This window comes from Sminthopsis crassicaudata, chromosome 5 (assembly GCF_048593235.1).
Source record: "Sminthopsis crassicaudata isolate SCR6 chromosome 5, ASM4859323v1, whole genome shotgun sequence".
In the NCBI taxonomy this organism is placed as follows: Eukaryota; Metazoa; Chordata; class Mammalia; order Dasyuromorphia; family Dasyuridae; genus Sminthopsis; species Sminthopsis crassicaudata.
The window spans coordinates 300,617,666-300,642,597 of record NC_133621.1 but is presented as its reverse complement, the minus strand read 5'-3'; the positions used below and the strand labels follow the sequence as shown (position 1 = coordinate 300,642,597).

The 24,932-nt window shown below is 41.3% G+C and overlaps 1 protein-coding gene across 2 annotated transcripts in view; it reads right to left on the bottom strand.

Moving 5' to 3' along the window:
- The window catches only part of GRAP2 (GRB2 related adaptor protein 2), an 81,095-nt gene that overhangs the window by 49,720 nt on the left and 6,443 nt on the right, over positions 1-24,932 (bottom strand). The window contains exon 1 of one of the 2 annotated variants that reach the window (XM_074271767.1): positions 5,404-5,490. The exons of the other annotated variant lie outside the window; for it this stretch is intronic. Coding sequence (XP_074127868.1) covers positions 5,404-5,452 — 49 coding nt within the window. The 5' untranslated portion in view covers positions 5,453-5,490. Of the gene's footprint in view, positions 1-5,403; positions 5,491-24,932 lie in introns of those variants that run through there. 2 annotated transcript variants of the gene reach the window in all.

The window sequence follows — 24,932 nt, the reverse complement described above, 5'->3', positions numbered from 1 at the left end:
GAGTTGGGCTCGAGGGTTTCTGAGGTTCCTCCTAGTTCCCAATCTAGAATCCAATTTAATCCCAAAATGGTCATTGCAGCAAAAAACTGGAGATGTTCAGTTGCCCATGGATTGGGAATGATTGAATGCAATATCCCATTACTATCCAAAAGATAGGAGAAACAGGAAAACCAGCCTTCCCCTTCCTGCTATGTCTCTCTCTCGCCCATCGCCCCCTTTTCTTCTTTCTCCTCTTTCCTTCCCTCTCCCTTTTTCTGTCCTTGTCTCGCTTTCATTTACTGACCCTTCCTCATACCTCACTCTTCTCATCCATACAGCCTGTACCTTCTCTCACACTTGTTTCTGGAGGTCAAAATCAGACTCTTCCTTTATCTCCTTCACTTAGCAATCTTTCCTCTCTTGTACTCCACTCAACCAAATATTTTAATCTTTTTTTTTTTTTTTTTTTCCTGAGGCTGGGGTTAAGTGACTTGCCCAGGGTCACACAGCTAGGAAGTGTCTGAGATCAGATTTGAACTCGGGTCCTCCTGAATTCAAGGCTGGTGCTCTATCCACTGCGCCACCTAGCTGCACCCAAATATTTTAATCCAATCCACACCATGGTGGCTTTTTCATGCAAGTGGCTCACTCATTCTCCTTTCTTTCTCAAAGAAATTTATCATCGATGTCTTATCCTTTCTTCTCCCAACTCCTGCCTTTATGCTAAGGTACTCCTGGATCTGTGCTCATGCTCCTTCAAACTTCCTCAGCCTCCTAAGTCTCCTAACCTGGTCCTTGCCACACTCAAGGATGATCTCACCCTGAATCTCCTCATTCACAAGTGGAACACTTCTTTAATTACAAAGACTGACATTCCCCTCCCTGGACATACCACTTTTATAATTCCATCTCTCTTTATGCTCAGTCTTGTTTAGAGCTTTTTTAGAGCTTAATGTTTCACATTGAGACTTGAGGTTTCTTCACTTTTCAGGATAGCCAGAGGTGATCGAAATCTGAATTTGTGTGGTTGTGGTGTGACATTCCATGTTCTAAGAGCCTTCCCTACTCTGATGTTCCATGTTCTAAGACACCTCCTAATGGAGATTTTTTTTCCCCCCTGAGGCTGGGGTTAAGTGACTTGCCCAGGGTCTCACAGCTACGAAGTGTTAAGTGTCTAAGAGCAGATTTGAACTCAGGTCCTCCTGAATTCAGGGCTGGTGCTCTATCCACTGCACCAGCTAGCTGCCCCCTAATGGAGATGTTCTAAGGCCTCTCCTAGCCCTGACATCTCACGTTCTAAGCTCTCTTAATTCTGGCATTCCTTTTTGGAATAAATCCCTCCCAACTCTGGGTTCTAAACTCCCTCCCAATCCTGTGAGAGGCTGACTTGTGAAGAGCAGAAGTGTCAAACACATGAACCAACAGGGCTACATGTGGCCCACAACCCTCCTAGGTACAGTTAGAATTAAAGTAAAATGTAAGTGGGAAATATTAACCAAATCGAGAGAAATAAAATGACAGATGATATTAACTGTGGCTTTTTAGGTCACCATGTACCCACAGGGGACTTACACAATTTACTGGGCCTCGCTTCCATTTGAATTGGACAGCACTGGTACACAGAACCAGAGGATACTCCCAAATTCTATCTCCACATTTGCGATATAACTTGAGCTCCTTTAACCTAGCACTGTGGTTTATTTTTCTGTTGTCATTTGTCCTGGTACCATTTCCAAAGGATGCTTCAACCAGCATCTTTCAATATGTTGATTTCTACAATAGCGCACTTGATCCAAAGATTTAAAGCCTGGATCTGTTATGCTCACTCTTGGGAGAAAAGTCCTTTCACCAATGTAGCTCTGCAGAGCTGCCCAGACAGAGAAGTGATGGGATTTTCCCATGTCACACAGCTAGTCTATGTGGGAGTCAGAATTTGAACCCAAGACTTCCTGGTTTGAAGACCAGCTCTACCCACTATGTAGTATTGCTTCTCATTTTATCACAAGTCATAAGGTCTTACCAAAACAGCTGTCACTCTGAGACTACAAGCTCAGCCCTCCTTTTCCTGTTAGATTCAATATGAGAACAGTTATAGATCTAAATTCAAAGAAACGGCAGCAATAGCATCCCAGTCAAACTGAAACGTTTTTAAGGGCTTTTTATGTAAAAGCAGGTTAACAAAAGACTAAGGGGTAACCAAGGACAAGTTAAGGAAGAATGACTTTATTTTGATTAGAGAGAAAACTGTCAAGTAGACAAAGAACCTTGAAAATGGAAAAATTGTCTGGGAAGAGAAGAGAAGCAGTGGAAACACTTGCAGGAAGGGAAGAGAATGGGGAGGTGAAAAGGGCAATGTAGAATGAGGGAAAATGGGACATCCCCGCCGCTGGTGAATACCAGCTAAATTCTGGCAAGGCTCTTTGACATCTCTAGTGGGGGCCATGTTACTTCCTATTTCACACAGGATCCATGCCTGGAGTACATGAAAAGTGAGTGTTATGATCATGAGGTCAGCCTGTGCAAAAGGATGGGCCATCAATAGGGAGGTCAGCCAGGAGGGCACTTTGGCTGGGGAGTGGGGCATGTGCTAGTCACCAACTCACAGAATCCTCCCTTTAGGCCTCAACCTAGATACCATCCTTGCCTCGTATTGACTTATTTTTGTAGAATTTGTATTCTGAAGAAAACAATTTTTTTATTTTGGGTTCTCTCAATGTACTGAACATTCAATTCTTTTGTGTTATTTTTCCAGTCTTGTCCAACTCTTTATGACCCCATTTGGGGTTTTCTTGACAAAGATATTGAACTGGTTTGCTATCTCCTTCTCCAGCTCATTTTACTGACAAGGAAACTGAGGCAGACAGGGTTAAGTGATTTGCCCAGAGTCCCACAGCTAGAAAGTGTCTGAATTCAGGTCTTTCTAACTCCAGGCTTGGCGTTCTACCCATTATACCTAACTACCCATGCACGGAATATTAGAGCAGGACTTAATGAAACTAAAACCTACACATTTGTGAAAATTGAACTATTACAACTTTAAAGATCTATTGTACATTATAAAATTGAACATATCGGTAATATATCATACTTATATCAAATATATAACTAAATAATCGTATCCAAATATAGTAAAATGTTACAAATAATAAAAACATGACAATAAATATAATAAAATGACATACATAACATAAAATACAACTAAAACCTTCTTCATTTCTTGTTCTGTGAGTACCAAATAAAATGGAACAATTCCCTTTATCCTTATCTGGTTGCCATGTTTATTTTTCCCCGATTCTTGAAAACCTCCATTCTTCTGTTGCTGATTCAATTTAAACACTGCCCTTTGCAATGTCAGACCCAACCGTCACCTGTGGATGGTTTATTTTTCCTTAAAGAAACAATGAAACCGATAGTCCCTCCATTCTGAATTTTGTAATTTCCACAAAGGCAAGCTGATCCTTGTTGGGGCAGCTAGTTGATATAACTCTAATTGACTATAGGATCAGACAAGGTGCTGCTTGCCCAGTTCTTGGAGCAAAGAGGAAAAATAATGCAAATTTAGACAGAGGTGTTTTCACAATTAAGGGAAGTGATGGAAATTCTGCTGTGAAATTGTATTTATTTACATGGCGTCTCTCTTAGCACTTGAGCATTTGATAGAATTACAAATGTGATGAACAGTGAATACATTTAGAGGCTGAATATTGGAGGGAAAAGGCAATGTGGGAACCAGAGTCTGTGGGCAAATCATTCAGTCTCTCCATCAACTAAGGGGATGGGATTAGCTGACCTCTAAGTTCCTATCTAACCCGATACCCAGTGATTGCACAACCTAGCTTCTTTGGAGAACCAAGGCTTTCACCCAGTGACCATTGCAATTAATTCTCCGATAAGGCAATAACCCCAACTGAACCTTTCAAGATCTTCTTGCCCTTTGCCATTGTTTCAGGGCTTTTCCAAATACATATAAAGATAATTTTCAACATTGATTTTTAAAAAATAATAGCTTTTAATTTTCAAAATACATGCAAAGATAGTTTTCGGTCTTCATCCTTGCAAAATCTTGTGTTCCAAGACTTGTTTTCTGCCTCTTTTTCTCCCTCCCTTCCCCTTTTCCCTAGACAGCAAGCAATCCGATATAGGTTAAACACCGCATTCATTTTTGTAAGACTTTGTTCCAAATTTTCCTTCCTTCCTTCCTCTCTTCCCTTCCCCATTCCCAAGACAGCTAGCAATCTGATATAAGTTAAATATGTACAATTCTTTTCAATGCATTTCCATATTTATCATGCTGTACAAGAAAAATCAGACCAAAAAGGAAAAAAAAACCAAGAGAAAGAAACAAACAAAAAAAAGGCAAGAATATAATGCTCGGATCCACATTTAGTCTCCATATTCTCTCTCCTTCCAGCTCTATGGCCCAAGGACTGACTTGCCTTCTGTATACATTAGGCATCTCCACCTAACCCCAGGCTCTGGAGTCAGACCTTTTCTTTTGGCTTGTCTCAAGCAATAGGACAAGCAGAATCTGAAAAGCCAGTGGAAGCTCCAAGGCATCCAGCCTTTCCCAGTCAGACTTGCCTATTTCTGGAAGAAAAAACACCATCCTTCCACTGTCCCATTTTCATAACCTTGAAATTATCTTTGTCCTCTAGTTGTTCTTTACCCCCACATGTCTACTGCCAGATCCTGCCATGTCTACCCCTACAGGTAGATCTGACTCTTCCCAAAGCCACTACCCCAAATCAGAACTCATCACCTCTGTCCTGGGCTACTGCTATGGCCGCCTAATTGTTTTCCTCCCACATTGCTGTCAGATCTGAACACAGAACCAGCCTCCTCAATAAATTCCAATGGTTCCCTATTACTGCCGGGCTCAAATGGAAAGTTCTCTGCTTGATAGTTCAAGCTTTTCACCACTGCCCACTTTTAAAATCTTCAGTACATTGTTTCCTTTACTGAATCCATAATCCAGTCCCACTAGTATTCTCTCTGTTCTTCCCATCTGGAATATACGCCCTACTTGTGCCTCAGAGAATTCTTCTCTTCCCTTCAAGATGCACTTGAAATTCGGCTTTCTACTGACAGCTTTTCAGGCCTCAACAACTGTTAGTGTCCTTCCTCCCTTTGTATTTCTCTTTTTAAAAAGCAGTTAAATATTTATTAAGTACCAACTGTGTACCAGGCACTGTGCTAGGTATTGGGCTATAAATACAGTGAATAAAGCAGTCCCTCCCCATGAGACGCCAACCTGTAGGTTTAATGCATATGTTTATTCTATATTTATTCTGAGAGAATTTACCCCCCCATCCCTCCCCAGGCAAGCATTGGTTCTTTTTTCTTTTTAATCTTCCCCCCCCTAATCTAGCCCAAGATCTGATGTACAGACACTTAATAAGTACTTGGTGATTAATATAGACCAACCTGTACTTGAATAAGAATCCCTTCTCCACCATTCTTGACACGGGGACATCCAGCCATTGCTCAAAGAGGAAGAGCCCTTCTTTTATGAGGAACTGAGATCTATCTCTCTCCAGCTGTTTGTGGTTCTATCTTCTGGGACCAATCATTCAATTAACAAGCATTTACCTAATCAGAGGCAACTGTGAACAGGGGACAGGGCTCAGAGTTTGGAAAACCAGGGGTCAAAGAGATCTAGGATTAAAGATCTTTCTCGTTATTCACTCGTTTACAGTCATGTCCAACTATTGACTCCATTTGGGTTTGCCATTTCCTTCTCCAGCTCATTTTACAGATAAGGAAACTGAGGCAAGCAGGGTTAAGTTACTTTCCCAAGGTCATACATCTAATCAGTGTCTGAATTCAGGAAGATCAATCCTGGTGCTCTATTCACTGCCCAGATTAAAGGTTAGGACTTTACAATAATAAAAACTAGTTGACTGACAAAAAATGAAGAGACTAATATAAGGAAGCTCCCTAAAGGCAGAGACTATTTTATTTTTGGCTCTGTATCCCTTCCTAATCCTTGTTGATGAGTATTTTGGCCCAGTGATATTTATCTAACCCTAACTGTCCTGCATATAAGAAGAGCAGCCTAGTAAGTATTTATACAACTTAAGCAACTCCCATTGAGCTGCTTCCCAGTGGTATATTCAAATATCTTCATATTTTTTTGCCTCTCAAGAAGGTTGCAAGAATAAATGAAATGTGGCATTTAAAGCATTTCATGGTCTGGCTCCCACCTGCCTTTCCAGCCTAATTTCACATTCCTTCCCTTTGCACAATCTTCATTCTCCTTCCAGATGTTCTATTTTCTGCCTCTATGGAGACAGACAGTGCATTGAGTGAGCACCGGGTCTGAACACCGGAAGATGCATTCTATAGGCTTGTCTCAAACCCTTAGTAGCTGGATGATCTTCCACAAGTCCCTTTGTTGGGGTCATCATTTCATTATCCCTAATGAGTTTGGTAGCTCTAACTCCATGCTCCTAATAGTACTGGACAAATGGCCCCTCATGCCTCCTGAAATCCCAGCTTTCCCCCAAAGCCTATCTTAAGTGCCGCCTTCATGATCCCCCCCCCCCCTCACTCATCAGCACTCTCCAACTTGAGATTTCTTTCTATTGATCCACTTGTGAACGTGTGTTGTGTCATAGGGAATATACCGAGGGCAGGACCTATATAAGCACTTCAGATGGTCCCTTCGTGGATGTAATTGTTGATTTGGAGTGAATTAAAATGTAAACTTCTCCAGGGAAGAGAAAGGAAGAAGAGGATTTGCCAATTTGCCCACATCTGGGACCTGACTTCCTCTACTTTCCCCCCACTGTCTCTTTATCTATCTGAAAAATCAGTGTCTTTCATAATTCAGCCCATGGCTCCACAGATCCTTGGGTGATTCTAGGGATCAAACTTATGGGGGTCCCAGGGAATCTCCATCTGATTTTCTCAAGTTTCTTGACTATTTCTAACTGATCTCTGAGTCCAGAAAAGGTACCAACTAATAAGATGCTAGCCCAGGGTGCTCCCCAAATAACATATTCCTATTAATTATGTCCTGCCATGGTCCAGGGCCCACTTGAGTTAATAACTAGTCAAATATGAAGGAGGGCAGACAGTTCAATCAAAGAGGGAGCATAAGGAGCCGCTCACCAGGAAGCGCTCGGTGGTTTTGTTAACCACACTAGCTGTAGGCAGGGAGACATTTCCCGGCTGCCCCGGAGCTGTGAGTGCCTCAGCAATTTGATTTCCTCTTTTAACTCGCTGCCTCCCTCGTCCTGATTCCAGAGGAGAGAGTCCCTGAGAATGAATAGCTCTTGGCAGGAGAAAGGAAGGGGGTGGGATGTTGGGAAAGCTTGGCTGAGGGGAGGGGGCGACATGCCAGGGAGACATTATACCAAGCAATTGGAAGGGAAGCAGGGGCCTCGACGAAAGGCAATAGGGCAGGTGGTAAGGCTTGGAACGAGATGGGGGCTCTAAGCCAAGTCTCTGCTCCAGAAGGAATATGATTAGAATCAAGGATAACAGCCACTCTGGAAAATATTTCCATACCAAATGACTGTAAACAAAATTATGATAAGCTCTCTGGAGGACTCTTGGATGAAATAGTTCTCCTGACTTATTCAAATTCTAGGACTCTTATTTAACAAAAAATAAGATATTTTAGAGACAGTTCATCACCTATTAGTTCAAAACAACCAATGTGACCTTCCTTTTCAGGAGCAGCTAAGTGGCCCTCGTGGTGGCCCTCGAGTCACGTGAACCCAAGTTCAAAATCAGCCTCAGACCTGCCAAGTAACCTCGGCAAATCTCTTCATTTTTATCTGCCTCAGTTTCCTTTTCTGTAAAATGTAAATAATAGCACTCACCTTGCTTGGTTGCTGTCCGGATCAAATGAGAGAATATCTATAAAGTGCTTTGTGAGCCTTAAAAACGTCATGTAGTTGTTATTTTAGTTATTATTGGGGTCAAGGGTATATGTTGAGGGGTTCGCCGTGGTAAGGTGAAGAGCGGCCTCTGAAGTAAGATATCTGAGTGATGAGGAGGAGGAACAGGGGAGCATGGGAACAGGAGCAAAGAAAGCGCATGGTGGGGTGATCCAGGGCTGGAGTTCGACATGTCGTGGTCAAGGGGACGAAGGCTTCAAGTGACTGACATGAATGAAGGTTTATAAAAGATTTGCTTCACACTCTGATGTATATACATTGAGAGTTATCTTACAGATGGGGAAACTGAGGATCCTGGCTGTTGTGACCTTTCAGGGGGCCCATAACTAAGAAAGGAAGGAGGCGGCATTAGAACCCAGATTTCTGTTGTATCCAGGTTTTTCTACTATACCCCATTTCCTTTCTACTCATAGAGATTTCTCGTCATTTTGGGCCCTAGGTAACAACTCAGTCTATTAGCATGAATTAATTAAATAGAGGACTCTGGGGGCACATAGGCAAATTATTGGAGGAGACAACAGAATGTTGGAAAAAGATTTTATTAGGATGAAAACTTTTGATCTGGAAGGTCCTTAGAAGTCCTCCAGACCAATGTCCTCTCATTTTACAGATGGGGAAACTGAGGCCCAGAGAGGGAAAGTGATTTGCCTGAGGCAGGATTCAAATTCAAGTCATCTTGATTCCAAATCTAACATTCTCTCTGTTCCACTAGGTGACACGATAGTGGGCAGAGCACTGGATCTGGAGTCAGGAAGACCTGAGTTCAAATTCAGCCTCAGACAATTATAATCTGTGGAAGCTGGGCAAGTTGCTTATACTATGTTTGTCTCAGTGTCCTCATCTGGAAAATGGGGATAATAACAACACCTTCTTTCCAGGATTGTTGTGAGGATCAAATGAGATTGGATTTGAAAAGCATTAGCCCATGCTTAGCACATTATGATGATGATGATGATGATGATGATGATGATGATGATGACATCATAATGTATGATAATATACATCATGATGCTATGATAATAATAAGATCAGATATTATGATGCTATGATATTATCCGGCTGGTGCTTTTCAAGGTAAGGTAGCCTACCATAGCATTACAAGCACAGGTTCTAGAGGCAGAGATCCTGGGTTCAAATCCTATTCTGATGATTTTTGTGACCCGGGGAGGGGAGGGTTGAGTCTCATGTTTCTTATCTATAAAATGAGGAGCCTCTAAGTCCCCTTCTCATCAAAGAAATGGCCATCTCAGCAGGAAGACATCTGCAGTCAGTTATCTCCGTTCTTTCTTGATCGCTCTCTACCCTCTAACTAATCCAAAGCATCAGGACTAAAAGATGTTCATCCCAGCCCTGAGACCAAAGCTATGTCAGATGTCAGAGCTGGGAGGGAGCTTAGAACAGGGATTTCAGAGCTGGGAGGGAGCCTAGAACAGGGGATGTCAGAGCTGGGAAAGAGCCTAGAACAGGGGATGTCAGAGCTGGGAAAGAGCCTAGAACAGGGGATGTCAGAGCTGGGAGGGAGACTAGAACAGGGGATGTTAGAGCTGAGAGGGAGCTTAGAACAGGGGCTGTCAGAGCTGAGAGGGAGCCTAGAACAGGGGATGTCAGAGCTGGGAGGGGGCTTAGAACAGGGATGCCAGAGCTGGGAGGGAGCCTAGAACAGGGGATGTCAGAGCTGAGAGGGAGCCTAGAACAGGGGATGTCAGAGCTGGGAAGGAGCCTAGAACAGGGGATGTCAGAGCTGGAAGGGAGCCTAGAACAGGGGATGTCAGAGCCGGGAGGGAGCCTAGAACAGGGGATGTCAGAGCTGGGAGGGAGCCTAGAACAGGGGATGTCAGAGCTGGGAGGGAGCTTAGAACCAAGGAATGGGCAGATTCTTTATACATGTTTTATGGGAAAACATGGGCAAAAATTACATGAGATGAGAAGCTCTGCAGCAGTGGAGGGAGCAGCCACACTAAGAAAACCACAGAGTGCCCTAAGTGGACAACACTCTGTTTTTCTTGTTTGTGATGGTCTGTATCTTCTCTGCTAGATTGGAAGCAATCTGGAGGCAGGGTCAGTATCTTCATTCTTGGTTTCCCCCAGGGTCTAGCACAGTCTGCTATCCTTGTCCATACGTAGTTAATGATTAATTGATGAATGACTGACCTACAGCTAAATTGACAACAGTACCCCAACCAGAGCAAATGTTTCATGAATATTTGCTGATTTAGCAATAAGAGGGATCTCAGAAGCCATCGCATCCAACTCCCTCATTTTATAGATGACAAAGCCTGGGCTTAGGAAGATGAGTCAGAGAGAGGTGGGGATTGGAACACAGGTCCTGTACACTTGACATAATTGGTATCATAATTGGTACATAACTCATCCTGAAATCTATTAAGATATAAAACATACTTATCAATCAAACAATCAATAAACAATATTCAAGCTCCTACTATGTGCCAGGCACTGCGATTAGTGCTGGGTATACAAAAAGAGACAAAACACAATCTTTCCCTTTGAGAAGTTTACAATTAAATTGGAGAGATAACGGACAAACAACTAGGTACAGATAAGCTCTATACAGGATAAGTAGGAAATAACACAGAGAAGGCCTTAGAAAAATGGGAAAGGCTTTAAATGGTACATTGTTAAAATAGGATAAACAGATTTTTAGGTGAGGGAAGGGAAGTCAAAGACTGTTCCCATTGGTGTTCTGGGCAATAAAGATCACGGCGGGTCATTTTTACTCTCATGAAGTAAGATCATATTATCATGGAAATTTAACAAATTGTAGCTTCCAGGTTTTCAAGATAGTCAGCAAAGTGTTGCATTTTTACAACTCCTGCCATAATGTTAACCTGCCAGGAAATCACTACCGGCACGAGGTACAGCAAGGTGTCTTCAACTTTTTCCACTTGTGAGCCCTTTTCGCCTGAGAAATTTCTCCAAGAGCCAAGGTATAGCAAATAGATATAAAATCCAAACACTTCCTGTAATAAATCATCATTTCATGACCCCCCGATTCAATTAGGAGACCCCATATGGGGATGAGAACTACAGTTTAAGGACATGGGATCTACTCCGGATCGGAGCCAGGCCCCTCAGGGCTCTGCTATTCACTCCGTGGGTGAGCCTCGGTTTCTTTTCTGCTAAAGCAGGAGGTTGAAGGCTCCCTCTAGTTTTAGTTCTGTGACCCCCTGTGGAACTCTGAGACAGCGGGACAGAACTCCAGCTGCCATGTATCATTTTTCCATTGGTGGCCATGATGAAATTGAATCCAATGGTTGCCAAGTGAGTTAACCCCATTATCTGAACCTTCCTTTGGAGAACAAAGGTTTGGACCATAACTCATGGGACTGTTCCATGCTTTCCCTAGAGCATTTATCATTTGGACGTAAATCCCCATTATAGCTGTTTTATCGCCCATCTTTATTCAGCTGGCTTGAGGTGAAAGGTTATACTATTTATCAGTTGAACTCTATGAAATCATTTCAATGTGAGTTGAAAGACAATTGTTCCCAACTAGACTATGAATTCCACTGAGGCTTTAAGTCTGCTCTCTTCTCCAGCCTTCCTGGCCACTCCCTACACTATATGGAAAAATAGTCTACATACAATGACCCTCCACATAGCTATGTACTTGGGCCTGGAGACATTCGAGAGCCTTAGTAAATATGGGGAAATTTAATAAATCACCTGACGGTGGGGTCTCCTTAGGCAAGGGAGGATTTTCTATAGACGTGAATTTAAAACTTGCCTCAGACACTTAGGAGTTAAGTGACCTTGGACAAGATCACTGTTCCTCTTAAGGAGCTGATTCAAGGCCATTCCAACAGACTTGTGCTCACCATAGTGAGAGAGAGAACCAAGGAGACGAATGTGGATCAAAGCTTAATAGTGTCACTTTTTTGTTTGTTTTTTTAATGTCATGTTTTCCCCCCCTTTTGATCTTATTTTTCTTGTGCAGCATGATGAAGATGGACATATATTTAGAAGAATTGCACGGCCTTAACCTATATTGGATTGCTTGCTGTCTTGGAGAGGGGGGAGAGTGGAGAGAGGGAAAAAATTTGGAAGACAAGGTTTTGCAAGTGAATGTTGGGGGCAGCTAGGTGGTGCAGTGGATAGAGCACCAGCCCTGAGTTCAGGAGGACCCGAGTTCAAATCTGGTCTCAGACACTTAACACCTCCTGGCTGTGTGACCCTGGGCAAGTCACTTAACCCCGGCCTCAGGGGGGGGGGGAAGAGTGAATGTTGAAAATTACCTTTGCATTTATTTGAAAAATAGAAAGCTACTGAAACAAACAAAAAAAAATCACTCCTCCTCTTTAGGCCTCAGTTAACTCCTCTGTAAAGTGGGAGGGCTGGACTAAATGGTTTCTGACATCCCTTCTATTTTAAAATTAGGATTTTATGATACCAGGTCACGTTCCCTTCCCGAGCCTCAGTTTCCACATCTGCAAAATGGGAATAAAAGTGCCGACTGCACAAGGTTGTCATGAGGCTTTTCATAAGATAAATATCTGTTGGGTACTTGGTAAACTTCAGAGAGCTATATAATAATAATAATTAGGATAACAACTCATATTTCCATAATGTTTGCAAAACACTTTGCATATATTATCTTATTCCATCCTAACAACTACCCTAGGAGAGAGGTGCTATTATTATTCCCTTTATACGATGAAGAAACTGAATTGGCCAAAAGTAGAATGATTTAGAATCATGGATTTTATAGCTAGAAGGAGTTGTAAAAGTTTCAAGCCCTTTCGTATTACAAGCGAGGAACCTGTGGCCCAGAGAGAAGTGACTAGCCCAGGATCACACGTTTCCTAGGGATGAGCAATGAGGATCTCAGAAGCCACCCCATTCAACTGTCATTTTCTAGGTGAAGAAGCCTGAATTTAGGAAGATGAGTGAGGAGCCCAGAGGCATTGAGAGAAGGGTGGACTGGAACACTGGACCTCTGATAACGCATGGACCCAAATCCCTCTCACCAGTAAAACCAGAGGGTTAAACAAAAACACTTCCAATCTTTCAACTACTTTCTTTGCCTCTTTTATTGGTGAACAAAATAACCCCATGTTTAAAAGTTCTGGTGGTGGTAGGGAACAGAAATGGGACTCCAGGTGGACTCTTACTTAAAAATGATGAGATGAAAGTGGTGAAATTATAATTACTTGTCACTAGATTAAAAAAAAAACCCAAAAACCTTGTATCCAAAATGAACCAAAATTGCTGAAGAAACCATATTTTGGAAATAACATTTCTGACAGTTCAAAAAAAATTACCATTACAATAATTCCTAAAAGCAAGAGGTCTGTGTGAAATTTCTGATTCATCCCGAGGCCAGATGATTTTTGCTAATTATTTTGCAGAGCCAAAAATGAAGGCTTTGCATTTTTACAATGCAACATATATTCATTGTGAATACATTTATTCACTTAACAGATACTTTTTGAACATCCACTAATAGGGAAGTTCTTATAACGGATGAGCTTGGTGGGAGAATGAGACTGTTAGAAAGCGACGGAGGCAGAGTTTTCATTAAGCTACATTTCTTGGCTTACAAATTATTTTCAGATTTTTTTTTTTTTTTTTTGCTGAGGCAATTTGGGGTTAAGTGACTTGCCCAGGGTCACACAGCAAGGAAATGTTAAGTGTCTGGGGTCAGATTTGAACTCGGGTCCCACTGACTTCAGGGCTGGTGCTCTACCCACTGCGCCACCCAGCTGCCCCTATTTTCAGATATTTGAAAAGATCTTGGATCTCTGAGGACCACTGGATCTTGCCATCTGCCCTGCTGCCGCCTCCTCCTGGCTATATTACATCTCCCTATTAGAATGCTAGTGTTTTGACAGCAGGATCTGTTCCCAATACTTAACTCAAGCTCTGGGGACATAGTAAGCAGTTAATAAATACGTTTTCAATCCTTCACTTCCTCAAATGACATTTAGATAGCATTTTAAGCTCTGCAATATACTTTTTTTTTTTTTGCAGTAACTTACAGGCATCATATTATAAACTCCATTTTATAGGTGAGGAAGTCGAAGCTCTGAGATGCTACATGACTTCCCCCTCACAGTCAAATAGTTAGAATAAACATTGGAGTTGGGATTCAAACTCAGATCATCTTAATTCCAAATTCAGGGCTCTTCTCACTATACAACACTCCTCTGCCAACTAACTGAGAATATTCTGTTTTTCATGCCTGCCAGTCTGAAACCTTGCAAAGAAACAGACGTCACTCCTTCTCCGACTCACTGAAATGATAAATAATTCATTCTGGGATAAAAGAAATGCAAGGTTCGGAGGCTCTACCACGGGAAACTTACTACAACATGAGATTAGATAAGCTGGACTCCATCTTTAAGGGACCGGATTTGCTCTTACAACAGGGAGGAACATTTGTTTTTGGTTCTTCCTCATAAAAATCAGGGTGTCCAAACTGAGTTCTCTTAGAAAATTTATTATTGGAGAAATGATTCTCCCCCTTCTCGATTTGCTTTTTTTTTTTTAACGTGCATTTTTATGGCCTTCCTAACCCTATTGAGGCTCTTGGGAGTATTTAATCATCCTCGTGAAGAAAGTGATAGAAAATATTTTTATTCCTATTTTACAGATAGGAAAGTTGAGGTACGATAAGTTCAGTTTCATTCAACAAGCACTTATCAAGTACCTACCATGGGCTGAACACCGTATTGGGGGATTGGGGGGATATAAACATAGAAATAAGGCAAACTTACATTCTACTAGTGGGGAGCACCCAACATGTCTACCGAGCAACAAAACCAGAGCATCCACTAAGTCATTTTAAGAGAGGGAGAGTTCTACTTACTGAGGGGCCTCAGGAAGGGGCTTGTGGGGAAGATCACAGTGAGCTCTGGTTGGAAGCAGAGAGGAGGAGGGGGTGGGACCTGCAGTACAAGAGGCAGCCTGGAATCGGGGCAACTTTGGGGGGGGGGGAGCGAGTAGCAAAATCTTGCCAGTGCAGAGAGCTAGTCATTACTGAAGTGACTGTTTCTGCTGCATTATCGAGGCCAAAAGTAGGGCAGGCAAGCATCTTTCAGAGCCAGTGGACGCCGGTGTATCTGGGAAGATGTGAGGAGAAAAAAAGGGGGGAGATGGGAAGGAGGTCCATGCCGGAACAGGCTCTGGGGACAGAGGGTCGCTCAGCTGGCCTGGCTGCCCTCTGTCCAGACGGCAGCCAGCCTCCTCATCCTCTCTCTCTGCAGGAGGCTCAGCAGCCGGGGACTTCAGGCTAAGATTCTAGGCCAGCAGGACCCATTTTGTCATGGCTGGCCTTCAAGTCTATCTTACTCCATCTTCCTCTTCCAGTCTGTTGCCCAGACTATCCCCCATGTTCTGCCTCTTTACCTCCGGCCTGCCTTCATTAAGGCTTATTTTTTGTTGTTGCTTAGTCATTTTCAGTCATTTCTAGGTCTTCTTTAACATTGGAGTGGTGTGCTATTTCCTTTTCTCATTTTACAGATGAGAAAACTAAGTGACTTACCCAGGATCACACAGCTAGTAAGTGCTGGAGGCCGGATTTAACTCAGGACTGGGAGGTTTTTTTGACTCCAGACCTGGCCACCTAGCTCAGATGCTACCTCCAGCACAATCTTTAGTGTTTACTTTCTCCCTTACTTGTCTGAGCTCTCCCCCTTGGGTTCCAAAGTACTTTGTCATTATTTTGGAGAACTCTCAAGTCCCAGAGTCCCTCATCCATTGTGTGAGCCAGGGAGCTCCCAGAACTGGAAGAGATCTCAGAGGTCATTTAATCCAACCTCCCTATGTTACTGCGGGGGAAACCGAGTCCCAGAGAAATTAAATGACTTATAGGGATAATAATGATCCCAAATCACCTGACTTCTTTTTTCTGTCAATCATTATTCTGTATTAGAAGGAGACAAGAAAGAAGGGACACGAGTCTGGGACTGTGGGTTTCTAGATCAATGCCCCACAGTATAACAGAAAGCACCTGACTCTGGAATCAGAGGGCCTGGATTTGCCTCCATTACCTGTGTGACATTGAGAAGTTCCTCTCTCTGGGCTTCTGTAAAATGGGGGCAGGACGGTTAGACTCAGTGACCTCTGAATCTCCTCCCAGTGTTAACTCCACTATTTAATGATCTTAAAGCTTTTTTGGTACATAATCTCTTTGCTCTTCACCCCATCCTCTTTGTAGAAAAATGAAGGTTGGAGCTGTTGGAGGAAAGCCCAGAGGAGGGGCTCGGGGCCCAGAGCTGCTGACAGTAGGACGTGCTGAGCTCATGCTCCGCTGCTCTGGGCACTGGACCATGAGCCTCATCACAGCCCACTACGCTGACCCAGAAAGCAGCCGCCACTCTGTCCCCCCTGCAAAGAGTCGTTATGGTCCCATTTTCTTGGACTGAAATTCACTTGGACAATTGAAAGAGCGAAAAGACCCGATAAACAGGTTTCTCAATTTGTTCCCATCATCTATAAATACCTGGGAAAGATTGCCTCCCTGCCCAAGTGGAGCCGGCGGGGCTGCTCTGGCTGATGGCCCTGTTGGAGAGCAGACAAAAAAGTGGGAAAGAAAGGAGGGGGTGGGGACGGAGAGAGGCCAGATGCAGGCTGGGAGCTGGGCAAGACTGCTGCACTGGGGCTGACCTGTGGAACTGGGGCCTAGTTCTCTTATCAAGTTATGGTAAAATGCAGGAGAGATCTGATAGAAATGAATGCCTCTTGGCTTGTTAAAGGGCAGCAAAAATGTCCACTTCTCCAGGCCTACAATGATATAAGTGGGAAGAACACAGAAAGAAAGGGAGTGGAGTAAATAATGACATGGCCATTCAACCCCCAATAAGAGACGAGGAACATATACCTCCCTCCTTTCCTGGAGAGGTGGGAGACGCCGGGTACAGAATATGGCCTAGCTGTGATCAGTGTGGGGGCTAGTTCTGCTTAACTACTTTTCTTTGTCACCCGTGGATGGGGTGTCCTCGGAGAGGGGGACATTATATCCCAAATAGATTGTAATAGAAAAAAAAGCATTTATATAAAGAGGTTTTGGTTTTATTTTTTTGAAGAAAAAGTTTGTGTGTGCCCAATAATACTTGTGGCTCTTAAAAAAACAATCTTCAATAAGTTAAACCTTAAAGAATGGACAATGGAGGGGAGTGGCCAGGCTACAGAGCTGGGGATTACTGGAATTAAGTCTTTATGGGGCCTCAGTAACTCCATTTAGTGATTAGATTACTCAGGGAAGTGAGGAAGGTCTGGGTTCAATTTTAGCCTACAATGATAAGTAAATGTGTGACTTAGGGGATTCCATGTCACCCTCTGAGCTGGGCTGCCTCCTCTGGGTGCTGCTGGACTTCATCATAACCCATTGACATCCGTCCCTCGTGAGACTCAAAGAGAAAACTAGATCAGGTGTGGAGCAAACCTTAAAGCTCTGTTGATATCATGGGATCATGGCTCTAGGCACACAGTAAGCACTTAATGCTTTTTTCATTCATTGATTCACTCATCTAGAGTTGTTAGGGAACTCTGAAGTCGATAAGTTCAATAGTCAATATTATCAATATTGACTATTATCAATAGTTTGAATTATCAATAGATATGTTCAATATTTTACAGATAAGGAAAATGAGGCAGAAAGCATTGAGTGACTTTTCTGGGTCACGTGGCTAATAAAATAAAATGATGCAGGATTTGAACCCAAAATCTATTTGATTCCAGTTCTAGCATCTTATCTGCTCTAACACATTAACTACTATTATTGCTGTCATTATTGAAACCAAGTCCCTCCAAATGCCAGAGAAATGAAAGAAGCCAGAGCAGCCCACAGCTTGAATCCCAGGATTTCTCTTCTCTGGGTGCTGACCAATCTCAGAAGGGCCTCGAGAGCATTTGCATGACATTAACAAGGCTGGCTTTTAATAATGGAAAATTAAACGGATGGTTGTGTGTCCTTCAGAGAGAGTCACCTCTGCCAAGGAAAGCAGCTATTTAGATCCCTAACATTCGACTAATCATGCTATTTATTTTCATGTTAGACAGAGAATGATCTGGGGGGAGGGGGAATAAAAGTCCATGATATGTTTGTCAGTGGCAGAGCTGAAGGGGCAAAATTGGAGTGAACCATTCAGCACGGGGGGGGGGGGGGGAACAGGGGAAGGAAGGAGAGAAAAATAGAGAAAGGGAAGATAAAAAAAGAGAAATAGAGATAAAGAAAGGAAGAAAGAAAGGAAGGGAAGAAGGAGAAAAGAAAAAAGAAAGGAAAGAGGGAAAAGAAAAAGAAAGAGAAGAAGTAAGAAAGAAAGGAAGAAAAGAAGGAAGGAAGGAAAAAAGGAAAAAATAAAGGAAAGACAAAAGAGAGCAAGAGAAAAAGTGAAAGAGAAAAAGACAAAAAGGAAGAAAGAAAAAGAGAAAAAGAAAGAAAAGAAAGAGAAAGAAAGATAGAAGTAAATAAGCAAAAGGAAAGAAGAAACAAAGGAAGAAAGAGAAGAAAGAGGAAAGGAAGGAAGGAAAAAAGAAAGAAAGAAAAAGAGAGAAAGAAAGAGAAGAAATAAAAGAGAAAGGAAGAAAGAAAAAGAGGAAGGAAGAAGAGAATGAAGAAAGAACAAAAGAGTGAAAGAAAGAGAGACAGTAAGGGAAAGAGAAAAAGTAAAAGAGAAGGAAAGAAAGACATAAAAAAGAAGGAAAGAAGAAACAAAGGAAGAGAGGGAAGAAGGATAAAAGGAAGAAAGGAAGGTAGAAAGAAAGGGAAAAGAGAAAAAAAGGATAAAAGAGAACAAGAGAAAAAGAGAGGAAGGAAGGGAAAGAGAAAAAAGTAAAAGAGAAGGAAAGAGAAGTAAAAAGAAAAGAAGGAAAAGAGAAACTATGGAAAAGAGGGAAGAAGGAGAAAAGGAAGAAAGGAAGGAAGAAAGAAAGAGAAAAAGGAAGAAAGAAGAAAAATAAGGAAGGATAAAAGAACAAGAGAAAAAGAATGAAAAAGAGAAGAAGGAAGGGAAAGAGACAAAAATAAAAAAGAAAAGAAGGGAGGAAGAAAGGGAAAAATGAAGAAGGAAAGGAAGGAAGCAGGCAAGCATCTGAGTGGTATATAATAGGGTCCTGAGAAAGGAACTAGGATTTGAGATTTATCACATGATTTGGTCTTGATATAGACACTTGCTACTCCCACATCAATTGCTGGACTGATGAAATGCCTAGCAAATTGTAAGTGCTTAATAAATGCTTGTTGCATAAATGAATGAACATGGAATTTGTGGTAGGAAGATCTGAATTTGAATCCTAGCTCTGAGTTTTCCTCTTTGTGTGATTCTGGGCAATCACCTTTGTGGGCCTCAGTTTCCCCATCTGTAAAATGAGCTGCTTGGCCTAGAAAACGCCTCCAGGTCTAGGATCCCTGACCCCTCAGTCAGCAGCAGCTTGCCACAGTTTCTGGAGAGCCTGCCTCGGAGGACCTGGAGAATCCTGTTCCCAGAATTGTTGTATTGGCTGAAGTTCACTCTCAGAGTGGTCTTGGTTACCAGAATGCTGCTGGTCTGCTTTGGTAGAGCAAGGGGAGTTTCCCAGAGTGATAAAAAAAAAAACTTTCAAAACAAAACAAAATATAACCAGAAAACCACGACCAGCCTACTGTGCTCTGTGGAACGCTTGTTCCAGGAAGAGACACTTTCCCAAGGCTCTGGAGGAGTTTTAAAAGGACTTTTTCTCTGGGATTTGGTCCTGATGACTTTTCATCAGATGACCTACAATTGGAGGCCATCAGCAGAATCTAATTAAACCTCAGGCTTCCTGAGAGGATTGGATAGGAGCTGAGAACATGATGCTCTCTCTGGACTTTTTAAAATAATAAATTGGACCAGACCAAGGATTTTGAATCTCTGTCCTGGAGCCTGGTGGCAGTCAGGCTGGTGAAGTTACTAGAATCCTTTCTTCATAGAATCATATTTGTTAATCATTAAAGGAAATGCTCAATTTCTATTAGAAGTTAGTCAAAATAACAATGTCATTTTCCCCATCCAAGCTCAAGGATTCCCAGGTTACGAATCCTTGGATGAGATGATTTCTAAGGTTCAAAATGACCAATAACTCCAGTATCTTTGCCAAGAAGACGTCAAAAGCAGTCATCAAGAGTTGGATGAGAATAAAATGATTGAACAAAAAGGGTCCCTTCCAATTGTTCCTTTGAGGGGGTACGGTGGATAATCAGGAAGACCTAAATTCAAATTCAGTCTCAGATATTTACTAGCTGTATGACTGTGGGCAAGCCACTTAATCTGTTTGCCTTGGTTTTCTCATCTGTAAAATGGGCATAATAACATTCATAGGGTCATTGTGATTACCGATTTTAGGGACAGCTAATGGATAGAGCGCTGGCCCTGGTGTCAGAAGGACCTGAGTTCAAATCTGCCCTCAGACACTTAAGACAGCTGTGTGACCCTAGGCAAATTACTTAACCCCAATTGCCACAAAAAAGAAAAGAAAAAAAGAATTTAAGAAAAAAAATTGTAAAGTGATTCCTATGCTAATTAGCCTGTATATAGTAAGGTGTGCATAAATATGAGGTATTAATTATTATGGGTGCCTAGGGGGTGCTGCAGTGGATAGAGTGCCATTTTCCTGACTTTAAATCTGGCCTCATACGCTAATTGTATGACAACCCTGTCTGCCACCGGTTCCTGGAGAAGGAAATTGCAAACTGTCTTTGCCAAGAAAACCCTAAATGGGATTTTCTAAATGAAAAAAAAAAAAAAAAAGACTGAATGGAACCAGCATTAGCTACTAAATCTGATCTGCTCCATTAAAAATCAATAAGCATGTATTAAGCACCCACTGTATACCAGAGACTGTGTTAAGGACTAGTCTACCAAGGCAAAAAACAAAAGCAGCCCTGCCCAAGAAGATTTCACTCTGACCCAGAGTTGGGGTCATCCTGCCTTCCTCTTACCTTCCCATGGGCTTAAGATATGTAGCTGTAAAAGCATCAACAGTAATATTCAAATGACAAAATTAATACCTTTTATCCTGCTTTTCTGTTCAAGTGTTTTCCTTTTTATTCTTTGAAAGATTTCTTTCTTTCCTCTTTTTTATTTTTACAAAAAGCACATTAGGATGGGAGGCACCTCCTTATTATTTACTGTATGCCTGTGGAGTGCTCAGCCTTCCATCGCTAACATTTCCATATAAAGTCTAAGATAAAAAAGAAAGATCATAAATAAACCATCTTTCCATTGTTCCATTAAGCCCGCAAAGCTTGAGGGGGAGTTGGAAGGAAAATGTAATAAAGGGAAAAGATTATTTATGACCAATTGATCAATTAGGCAGGCTTTTCATTGGAGAAAGTAAGAGGCAGAACCAATTTTGGAAGGCCTTTGTAGGGAACCAATTAAGGTGGGATGGATGCTCATTATTTTTTAGCTCTCCCGAGGAGCAGAAATCCAGAGATTTCTGTCTAGTTAAACCAGCAGATGGCAAAGTGTTTGGCAGGGTAGGAGAGTAACAGAGTCAGCCCTTTGGGGAGGCCTCTGAGGGAGCACTGCCTTAGCAACCTTCTATTTTAGTCATTTAGTTAATATTTATTAAGCACTAATTGGGGACATGATCATGCGAACATTCTGAGAATGCAAAAACAAAAGGAAAAATAAAAAAAAAGGAAATAATTCCTGCCCTCTGTAGGGCTTGCTTTCTACTTGGAGGGAGGGGACACGCCACTTATTCGGAGATAGTTATGAGGCAAAATCTTATACTGGGCAATTATTGGAGGGAGAGAGTGCTCATAACTGGAGGAATTAGGAAGAGCCTTTTATGAGACAGCCCAACTGAGTCATGGATTCTCCCTGTGAGGAAGGAGTGCTGTCCAGACATCAGTGGGGAGCATGCAAAGGCACAGAGGTGGGAGATAAAGCATCGACTAGGAGCCAGCCATAATAATTAACAACAGCAATAAGGAGGGATGATATTTTTATAGTGTTTTAAGTTTTACAAAGCACTTTCCTTAAAGCTTTATGAGATCGATGACAGTCTGTTAGACCCGGAAGGAAGATTTGGGTACAAATATTGCCTAATTCCTCTGGAGAGGACCCCAGTGGGATGTCTGGTCCAAACCCAACACTTTATAGATGATGGAATTGGGACTCTGGGAAATGAAGTAATTTGTCCAACGTCACAGAGACCACAAATGGCAGAGTTGAGATTCTAATCCCACATGTAACACTTCCTCCAATGGACCACTCTCTCTCTCTGACAGTGTCATGTGTGAGCTCGGAAAGTTACTGAAAAATGAGTTCCCAGGCCCTACTCGTCCATAATTCTTTTGCATTTCCCCATTTTATAATATTATGTTTGAAGTCCCTCCTACTGTGTCCTCTCTCTGACTCAGTGTAAATCTAATAAAGTTGATGATGAGAACTGACTGTGGAGGGAGGTCAGATCCTGCTGTGCAATACACCCAACTGGGCCCAGTCATACGGAATTCGGATCCACAGCGCAGCAGCCCACGGCAGATGGCCTGGGACAAAGCTCCCCAGAACCTCCGCCGTTTATTCTCCACTGGCTCAATTCCCAGTCCAGGTTTTTGGCCCAATTTCTGGTCTCAACCTGGGTCAAGGTCACTTGTCACTATGGACTCCTGGTAGTCCCACACATGCTAGGTGCTCAACCAATGCTGCTTCTGATACTGCTGATCAAAGATGGAATGGAGGTTAAAAATAAAATCATTTGTAGATGGCTGTTTGGTGACTCAGTGGATGGAGCCCAGGGCCTGAAGTGAGGCAAGCCTTCTAAATTCAAATCCTGCCTTAGACTCTTATCAGACCCTGGGCAATTCACTCTTTCTGCCTCAGTTTCCTCATCTGTCAAATGGAAGTGATAATAAAAGCACCTGCCTCCCAGGGGGTTGTAAAAATCAAATGAGATTGTATTTAGAGAGTATTTTATAAGCCTACATAAATATTAACTATATTATTATTTCTGTGTTACTTTTTTTTTTAAACAGGAGAGATTTAGAATAGATTTACCTACTCATCTAATGGAAGGAATATAAGGATTGTGACTTGGGGAGTTTGCCATTGATCTACTGTGTGCTTTTAGGCCCACAGTTTCCCCATTTGTAAAATTTGAGGATTAGACTAGAAAATATCAAAAGTCCTTTTCACTTCTAGAATTCAGTCTATTGCTTTTGTGATTTTTCTACTTATTACCTACATAAAAGATGCACGAAAATATATATATGTGAATGTTTATAAACGTGCACACAAATATACAATATACACACAAATGCACACACAACTACACATGCACATGATAACATCACACAAATATAGAATGCACAACATAATACACATATGTATGCAAATATACACAGCATATAGATATGTATTCGTGCATGCACATAAATACACATATATTTGCAAAAGTATGAACAAAAAGGGAGAAAACCTGTTGTAGTAGAAAGAAGGGGAGACCTAGAGTCAAAGGTCAGCATGGTCCAGTGGAAGGATCACTCAGAGGCTCCGAGTTCAAGTTTCCCGCTCTGATGCTGCCTGCCTGGAGCATCATGTGTGGGCAGTTTAGCTTTTCTGGACTTCATTTGCTACTTCAGTAAAATAAGGAGATGGGCCCAAGACAATCCCAAGGTCCTTTCCAGCCCTACACCTCTCAGTCCACCTTTTGACTCGAGTTCAAATTCTAGCTCTTATTCCCTGCTTGACCTTAGGCCGGTGACAACTTCTCTGGGTTTCATTTCCTCCCCTATAAAATTAGGAGATTGTGACACGTAAGGCCCTTCTCCAGCTCGAAGTCTCTGCTCTTATATTTTAAATTTAGATTTTAATTTAGATATTTTAAATACTTCTTATTCAATCTCTGGTTTCTTTTTACCTTTGTCCACTTCTCACTTCTCTCATTATAACTAGCCTGGCTCAGCCCCCATCTCTCTTGCCTAGAATACTGTACCCAGCTCCCAGTTGCTCTTCCTGCTTTCACACAATATAAACACGTACTATATACTGCATTTCTAGACTAGATAAAAAAGTATGTTCTATAGAATACACATAATACACTATAAACATGACATATAACATGCATTTGCATTTTTAATTAATTGCATTTATGTTAATATATTACACAAACAATATAAATATATATGATATAATGCATTTCTATGATAAATTGTTAGGTATAAAATGCATATTTTAATATAACACATATGTGAGAAATTGAATAATATACATTGCATATCATATGTAACATATATATTGTTCATATATTATAAAAGTAATGGTAATAAATGATATATTGTATTTCTGTGCTAGATATAAAATAAATACTAGGTATAACATAATATAACATATATAATAGAGTGTATATATTATATATGACACACATATATATTGTTCATATATTACACAAATATATATGTGGTATATATATAAACAGTAATATATGATATATTACATTTCCACAATAGATATAAAATGCATATTGTCATATAACATATACAATAGATTGTAGCTATATTACATTTATAGATAATATATGTGAACACATACAAATAATGTAAATATGTATTGTATACTGTATTTTTATTCTAGATATAAAATGCATGTATAACAAAATATTGGATATTATATGTGATACATGTTCTATATAATAATACATGATATACTGTATTTCTAGACTAGATATGATATATGCATTATGTAATCTAGTCACATAAATGAAATAGAAATTATGTTTATATTGCATGTATTATACAATGTTGTATATTATATATGCCACATGTTCTATATGTCATATATGATAGAAATATATGATATACTGTATTTCTATACTAGATACGGCTATATTATAATATATGCTTTATGTAATATAGTCATATAAATGATATAGAAATTATATTTATATTACATATATTTTACATGTGCTTCTTTGTGTTTATGTTGCCTCCTCTCCCGAAAGCAGGGCTGTTTCTTTTCGATCTCCACATTCCTAGGACTTAGCACACTGTCTAGTATATCGTAGGTGCCTAATAAATGCTTGTAGATTGACTGATTTCCCCTTCCCTACATTACCAGGCCC